The following is an 8,706-nucleotide window of genomic DNA, read 5'->3' as shown; positions in this document are numbered from 1 at the left end:
ACTCCGGCTTCCTCCCTGGGGGATGGGAAGGAAGTTCACAGCCACACACGAGCCTGGTTTACAACAGCAGCATCTTTATTCATGAACAGCAGAAAATGGCCCCCCGAACTTTTGCACAGCGCTCTTTTATCCAGTAACCCTTTCTTCCCCGGGGTACATGCTCCTCCCAAGTTCCAACCCATGGGCGGAGCCACATCCTGTTAGCGAAGCCGTCCCAGTACCCTATAAGATACCTTACAAGGCAGGTTCAGACTTCCAGGGGTCTCACGGCCCAGGTCATATGACCTTCATGGGTGGCCCCGGTCCAGAGCTTCCCCTTACAATTCCCCCTTTTCGTTAACAAGAGGGGGGGTAAAAGGTGACAAAGGAAAGAGGTCTCCTTTGAATCGTTCCAGGGTTATCTTAAGAAAGGACAAAAGGCATTTCAAGAAAACGGGGACAAGGCAGCACAATATTAAAGTAAAGTAAGAGTAGGCAGGAGAGACTGAAAAAGAGTCGTAGGATTGAGTTTTTTGAGACCCTCTATAATTTTTTCAGCCACATGATTAGGAGTAAGATCATCATATGATGCTTTGTTTATATAGTCGGCAATCTGAATCAATTTTGCAATCTCAAAAGTTATGTTATTCTTACTGAGACCATGAAGGTGAGCCCGTATCTCATTCCATGCAATTTGAGATTCATTATATACAGCTCTTGTTAAGCAAAAGGAGGTGTATCTATAATCACATCTCAGTTTTTGTTGTAATTCTAAAGAATACGCCTTTTCTAACAGGAGGGAAGTGGCTGTCTGTAACTCTACAATAGCAGAGAGCAGTTGCTTATCTATAACAGCTTGATGTTTAAATCCAAGTGAAACATTTTTCATGAGACTATGTAGAGATTGGGCTTGTACAATACTGTTCTGAGCATTAGATATAGATAAAGCCAAAGCAGAAGAGGCCAAAATAGCCTCTACAAGAAGAGTGATCCCTAGTACAACACAACTCACACATCTTTTCTTTCTTCTAAGGGTAGATAATTGATTTTGCAGAGTATCTAAAATCTCCTCACCTTTGTTAGGGTACCAATGTCCCTCTTTTACCACCGTAAAGGCGTAATGAGGTCTTGTTACAATATATACCTTTGAGTCTAGAGGAAGGGAACCATTCAGGCAGGTAAAAAGCTTGCAGCTAACACAGGTGAGGTTATAAACTGATGTTGATGCGTGATGTTCCTGGATAGAGGAAGCATTACCTGGATCCACCATGAACAAAAACCTATTTCCCACACAAACAGTGCCAGACAATGCAATGTTATTAGTCACATCAGGCACACCTGTCACTTCAGGCATCCCTTGAACAGCTACACCACCTATTGCGGCTATCACCTTTTCCAATCCTGCTACTGTAGTACTGCTTGGGGAATGAATATATGTCGGTAAGGGATACCCAGGAGATTCCTGATCTGGAATGTACTCAGAGGTGTAGTGACAAGACGTCAATGCCTCTGAGTGATTGTAATAGCGGACAGTAGTCTTTGCACATTGATGAGTATGGCATGGTGTGTAAGGCAGAAAACCTGGAAATCTGGCTAATTTTGTCAAATTTCTCTTGGCGTTTAGGTCACAGAAAGGGTAAGGTAATGCAGTAGAAGCAGTTGACCATGTCTGGTCAGGGTTGTCAGGGTCTAATACCCAATTATATAAATGAAATCGTCTAGGGTTCCCCTTATCCCCTAGAACCATAAGTTTATTTCTCAGGTCTGGGCACCAATTGGGACTGGAACTGTTTTCTGCATAAGTGAAGTGCCACCCGTTATTTGACCAAATCCCCTCGACCCACTTATGTACACAAAATGGAAGTCCATATACGAGTCCTGTGAAGTTGAACCCTTCATATGAATCAGTGTCTTGTTTTAACACAGGTTGACCTGAACCAGGAAACATTAATGACAAGTTCCCATACAGAAGAAACTGAGGCATAGGGTCAGTCCAAGATAGAGCTTTCAGCCATGGTGGAGAGGGGATGAAAGCCCAATACTTTTGATCAGTAACCGTCATTCCAATTGTCGCGCCTAAGTTGGCGAACAGCATCGTCAAACCCAATGTCATTTCAGTCCTTTTTCTGCACACCTGTAGCCTCCTTTCTCGTCTCAGTCTTGCTCGTTTCAGTCCTCTCTGTCCTCTCCTTGTCTTTCTGCGCCGTTGTGACTTCTCGGACCCATTTGATTGGCACCCAGACTTCTTCTCCATCTGGTCCATCTTCGGGCTGTATGGATAGAAAACCCTGTCCTCTGAATCGTACTATTCCAGGGCCATGCCAAACACCCTCATGATCTTTCCAGTACACTTTTGTGCCTGGTATGCATATAGTAGGGGTGTGTGAGATTTTTGCCATATCTGTGCCCTGAGACTGTGGATGAGTAAAAAAGACCATGGCAGGAACCAAACCCTCCTCAGAAATGGATAAAAAATTATGGGTATAGAGGGCTTGTGCCAGGCGTGCCTGCAGAGAATTCTTTATACCCGGGGAAATTCCCCCTCTTTGTTTTTCAAGAAGGGTCTTTATAGACCTATTGGCACGTTCTACTATGGCTTGGCCAGTAGGATTATAGGGAATGCCAGTGATATGTCTTATAGAAAATTCAGAGCAAAACTGTGTAAAGGCATGTGATTTATAGGCTGGACCATTATCAGTTTTTATAGATTTGGGAACCCCGAAAGAGGAAAAACAAGTAAGAAGATGGATAATAACTGACCTCACTGTCTCCTTAGGTTGGACAGTGGCCATAATGAATTTGGAGTATGTGTCCACACATACATGTATCAAATATCTAGTATAGTGGGTTACATCCATTTGCCAGAGTGCATTAGGGTAGGCACCCCTGGGGTTAACAGCTATTTCCTTAGGTCTGGGAAAAAAAGGGACACAGGCAGAGCATCTTTTTACTATAGCTCTGGCCTGCTCTCAAGAAAGGCCAAAGAGATGTCTTAATGATCTGGCAGATAAGTGGTATTTAGAATGTGCCATAGAGGCTTCCTTCTGCAACGGGCAAAGTAAAGCTTTGTCAATGACGTCATTTCCTGCAAAAATAGGACCAGAGGAGGACACATGTGAACGGACATGAAGAACATAGACAGGAGAGGTCCTTTGCAATAGTAAGGTCTGAACTTTGTAGAGCAGAAGGGAAATAGCAGAAGAGCGAAGATTGAGCTGAGCTTCAGGAAGATTGTGAAGAGAAATAGCACAGTAGAGGCTATCCGTGATAAGATTAAAGGGTTCATGTTGTAATAGTTGTAGAGCAAAGATTATAGCTTGAAGTTCATTTTTCTGAGCAGAAGAATATTCAGTTGGGAAAACTTTCAAGATTTTTCTGGAAGGAACATAGACAGCTGCCCGGTTCTTTTTTGTAGCATCAGTAAAAACATTAGGGCCTTCCACAGGGGACAGAGCTATAACAGATGGGGGACGTGACAGTGGAAGTAAAGTCCATCCCCGAAGGGGAGGTGGTAAAGGAAGCGAAACAACAAAGCAAAGGCAGAGTAGAGAAGCCCACTCGGGGATTTCTTCTGAAAACGAGCGTAAAGAAAGTTCCGAAGCAGCAAGATTTAGAACAGGATATCGACCATACAAGAGTAAGGAACGTTCTGCAATAGAGAGGAAAAAGTTGGCTAGCATTTTCCATTTATTTGGTAAAATGCGTTTTTGTTTCTCAGGATAGAGCCACTCCAACACCCCATGCATTTGATATAGACAGCCAATCGGGGTATCATTCATTAAAATGGTGGCATATATGGGCTCTTTTGGATCCTGTAGAACCACAACCGATGTAATTTTTTCTAAAATACTATCCATCTGTTTTTTGGCCAAAGGAGTCAAACTCCTAGGGGAATTCAGTGATGAGTCCCCCCTCAAGATATCATAAAGAGGATGCATCTGGGAATCGGGAATAGGAATTACTGAGCGCATCCATTGTATAGCTCCTATTAATTTTTGAAAATCATTTAAGGTTTTCAATCCCTTTAAATTTATTTTTGGAGAAACATGGGTGACAATGTTTCCCTCTAATATATGCCCTAGGTAATTGTACGGTTGTGTAAGTTGAATTTTTTCTGGCGCCACCTGTAGTCCGTAGAGCTGTAGAGCATCAGTAACCCTTTGTAATATTTGCAATGTTTGTTGGCGTTGGGGAGCAGCTATAAGTACATCATCCATATAATGTATGATTGTAACCTGTGGCTCTGAATCTCTTATAGGTTTTAAAATATTATGGACATATTGTTGGCACAAGGTGGGGCTATTAGCCATCCCCTGGGGAAGGACACAAAATTGGTATCTTTCAAAGGGTTCTTGGAGATTTCTAGAAGGGACTGAAAAAGCAAATTTATCTCTATCTGAAGGATGGACAGGTATGCTATAAAAACAATCTTTTATATCAATCACAGCCAGGTGAGAATCCTTCGGTATGGCTGTGGGGCTGGGCAGTCCTGGTTGTAAAGGACCCATAAGTACCATAGCTTCATTGACTTTTCTAAGATCAATGAGCATCCTCCATTTGCCTGTTTTCTTTTTTATAACAAATAAAGGTGAATTATAAGGACTTAAAGAGGGTTCTATTCTCTTAGACTGAAGTAATTCTGCTACTATATCTTTTAAAGCAGTGAGCTTTTCAGGCATTAAGGGCCATTGATCAACCCACACAGGGGTTTCTGTTTTCCATTGGATAGGGGGACAGCTCACTTGTTCAATGACCCCAACAAGTTTAAATGTTCAGGGGTGGTCACATGCAAATTTAGTGCTGAAATGAGGTCTCTTCCCCATAGTGCATAGGACAATCCTGTAATTTGCAATGGTTTAAAAAGTCCTGAATGTCCTAGACAAAACCACTGTAGATATCTTGCAGATCGCAGGGCACCTTGGCTGCCTCCCACCCCCAAAATTGTTATTGGATCTGCTAGAGTCGGCCAATCACCCCATTGATCTATACTGATACAAGAATTATCTGCCCCTGTATCTATCATCCCCACGACCTTTTTTCCCTGTACCATTACTTCTAACATAGGTCTTGCCAACTCTATCTTTGTACACCAATTGATATTTACTTCATGCCCGCCTTGTAATCTTGTCCCCTTAGCTATAGGTTTCCCTGGGTCAATCGGAATTGGGATATTATGTAAGTTTGAAACAAGAATAGTCTTCTTATTAGCCAGAATAACTTGAGAAGGGACATTTAGGAGGTGGTTAGTTTCCAAACCAGTTACCAATCTATCATAAGGTTGTCCCTCTATTTCTATTTCCTTATTAGAGTACGGTTCCGTGAGAAGGGTTGTGTGACTACTAGGGTATATAAAGGTCATTGAGTCTTGCTTTATTTGTTTCACTGTGTTACTAGTATCTTGCAATCGGGTTTGAGAGTCCTGGTTCCCAGTACCTTGTGCCCTGTGCCTCGTGCCCTGGTCTTCTATTGTGTTTGTTGTTCGGGGCCTCTCTTGTGAAAAGGGAGGCCCCTCCCCCCGTTTCCCTGTAGGGTCCCCTTCTTTGCTCGGCAATCTTTTGCAATATGTCCCAACTTGCCACAGTAAAAACATCTAATAGGCCTTTTCACTTTGCATTGTCCTTTGAAATGCCCAAGTTGGCCACATTGAAAACATCTTTTTTGAGTAACTACCATGACACTCTTCACTGTGTTAGCCAATTCAGCAATGGCACTTTGTGAAGTGTTAGCCGTGTTGGCCAATTCAGCAATAGCACCTTGCATAGCTTGTACAGGATCATTGATGGGGGCATCTATCAATTTATCCAATATTTGATCTATAGTCGCATCCTTTCCTAAATTCCCAATAAGTTGCTGATATGTGGGCCTTAATCCCTCTCTAACCAATTGAGTAGTAAGGATTTCAGCCCCCGGTCCTATGCCCATGGTTCTTTTAACTGTTTCAATGACCCTGCTTAAGAAATCTGCAGGGTTCTCGTTTGGCCTTTGTTTCAAATTTGAAAACTTTTCCCTCATTTTCCCCAGAGGATCCAGGCGAGACAAGGCCTGTGACCATATATATGTAACAGCATCCCTAAGAGGTTTGTCATAATTTATTTGTTGGTCAGGGTTAGAAAAGGGACCTTCACCCATGGCCAGATCAAAATTGCGCTGTTCCTGCCCAGGGACGTGCATTCCCTTCAGATATTTTTCACACTCCCTACGAACAAGTACTACATATGTAACATACTGTCCGGGGGATAAGACTGCAGACATAATTTCCTTCCAATCATTTGGAGTCCAAGGAGTAGTCATGGTAGCATTAGTAATTAACTGCCTAACATAAGGAGAAGCAGGACCATACTCATTAACAGCTCTCTTTATCTCTTTAATCAGTAGGAATGGTAGTGGTTTGTGTTCAGCTATTTCATTCCCTTGGGGGTCATAGCTAATCTCCAAGGGACATAAAACTGGCGGAAAGCCCCACTCTTCCAAATCTGGCCTCTCTCCTTCTTCAACTGCTACTCTAAGGCTCTTTTTCAAAACACTCTCAGGTTCTGTCATAGTTGGCTTCATAGAAAACGTTAGTTTCTGAGTACTCTTAGGTTCTGTCTTAACTGGTTTCGCGGAAAATGTCAGATAAGTTCTCCCTTTCGAAGAGGTGCCTGAACCAAGGGGAGTTGAATGAAAAAGGGAATTAGAAGTAGGGAGAGGCGCATCCCTTATCTGTAAAGAAGTAGAAGTTCTCACAGGAGCAATAATATTTTCGCTCACTAGATGGCGCTCCGACCCTAAGTTTACATTCTTTAATTGGGTCTCCGCCTCTTTCTCCGACCCTGAGTTTACATTCTTTAATTGGGTCTCTGCCTCTTTCTCCGACCCTAAGTTTACATTCTTTAATTGGGTCTCCGCCTCTTTGTTCTCCCTGCGCCATGATCCCACTTCCTCCCCCAAATTTTTCCCACGGGAACGCAACTGTTCCCCATACAGTCTCGAGCCCCCACTACGGGCCATATCCTCCCTGAAAACTGTTTTAGATCTATCAAAACAGGCTATCTCTTCTCTGGGAGTTCTCTCACTGTCCTGAGTCCGCTGCAACTCCCTCCAGGGGTATAACGGAGTCTCTTTCTCTTCTACCTCTTCATAACTACACTCAGATTGCTCATCTCTTTCTGACCCACACAAGGAAGGTCCTACCTGGCATGAGCACGGCACTTTCACCTTTATTTCTTCTGGTTCTTCTAACAACGTGCTAATGACCTTATAGAATTTAAAGTCCATGGGGGTAACAAATTCAGGTTCAGCCTGGTGATATGAGCTCATTTGCTGTCCTACTGCCCTCCAACCTTTGCCATCAATTCCCGAATGTTCCACCCACGGGGAAATAACAAATAACTTTTCCACAAATTCCTTGCATTGCCTTAGGTGGGGTTTTAACCCATTATTTTTACATAATTTGTACAGTTTGCAAGCTAAAACTCCCTTTTCTTCAGGCTCCACCACCGGAAGACTAATATTCTTCCCCATCTTGAATATATATTCAAGACTGTGTGTGGCTCCTCTTAACTAGACCAGCTAGCTAAGGTCGGCTACGACTCAGATTCTCCTCAGCATGCAGTGCTTTCGAGTCCCTGTGCGGGCGCCATGTGAAACGTGCACATTTGAAACGTGCACCCGAGCACCTGCTACTGCCTTGAGAATGAGCCTAGCCGCGGGCTTACCTCTCTCCGAGGTCTTCGGGTGCACTCCGGCTTCCGCCCTGGGGGATGGGAAGGAAGTTCACAGCCACACACGAGCCTGGTTTACAACAGCAGCATCTTTATTCATGAACAGCAGAAAATGGCCCCCCGAACTTTTGCACAGCGCTCTTTTATCCAGTAACCCTTTCTTCCCCGGGGTACATGCTCCTCCCAAGTTCCAACCCATGGGCGGAGCCACATCCTGTTAGCGAAGCCGTCCCAGTACCCTATAAGATACCTTACAAGGCAGGTTCAGACTTCCAGGGGTCTCACGGCCCAGGTCATATGACCTTCATGGGTGGCCCCGGTCCAGAGCTTCCCCTTACACTCTCCTAGCCACCTCTGATGAGAGCAAAGTTTCCCTCATTCCCCCTTGCCTCCCCTCATTGTAATAAAAAAAAAATCTTATGTGAAATATCTTGGACTATTCCCCCTCTCCTTTTTCTTTCTCCCATTCCATTTCCCTTTTTTTCTATTGACTCCATTTTTACACCATATTTTATCTTCGAATTCAGCTTTCTCCTGTGCTTCAAGTATAAAAGCTCCCTCTACCTGCTCTATTAACTGAGAAGGTTCATATGAGTATTATCAGTGTCATTTTTCTATGCAGGAATACATGCAGTTCATCCTCATTAAGTCCCTCATATTTCCCCCCTCTCCTCCAATCTCCTTGCTTCACTTGAGTCCTGTATCTGAAGATCAAACCTTCTGTTCAGCTCTGGCCATTCCAAAAGGAACATTTGAAATTCCCCTGGTTCATTGAAAGTCCATCTTTTTCCCTGGAAGAGGACATTCAGCCTTGCTGGGTAGTTCATTCTTGCCTTCCAGTATATTGTATTCCAAGCCCTACGAGCTTCCAGTGTAGCTGCTGCTAAGTCCTGTGTGATCCTGACTGCAGCTCCACGATATTTGAACTGTGTCCTTCTGGCTGCTTGTAATATTTTCTCTTTGACTTGGGAGTTCTGGAACTTGGCTATAATATTCCTAGGGGTTGGTTTTTTGGGATCTCTTT

The 8,706-nt window shown here is 43.6% G+C and overlaps 1 protein-coding gene across 1 annotated transcript; it reads right to left on the bottom strand.

The window, feature by feature from the left end:
• Positions 1-454: 454 nt before the first annotated feature.
• Positions 455-7,814, bottom strand: LOC141498794 (uncharacterized). The gene is made up of 2 exons (XM_074201898.1): positions 7,677-7,814; positions 455-2,249 (listed from the first exon to the last, which is right to left on the bottom strand). The coding sequence occupies exon 2, from the start codon at positions 2,240-2,242 to the stop codon at positions 455-457; it is 1,788 nt and encodes a 595-aa protein (XP_074057999.1). The 5' UTR covers positions 2,243-2,249; positions 7,677-7,814.
• Between the last annotated feature and the right edge of the window lie 892 nt (positions 7,815-8,706).

The sequence above is a fragment of the Macrotis lagotis genome, chromosome X (genome assembly GCF_037893015.1).
Source record: "Macrotis lagotis isolate mMagLag1 chromosome X, bilby.v1.9.chrom.fasta, whole genome shotgun sequence".
NCBI classification, from domain to species: domain Eukaryota; kingdom Metazoa; phylum Chordata; class Mammalia; order Peramelemorphia; family Peramelidae; genus Macrotis; species Macrotis lagotis.
This window is presented reverse-complemented; position numbering and strand designations above follow the sequence as displayed.

Excerpts from the sequence above, each read along its gene's own strand:
- LOC141498794 (XM_074201898.1), bottom strand. The coding sequence starts at position 2,242 with ATGGACCAGATGGAGAAGAAGTCTGGGTGCCAATCAAATGGGTCCGAG.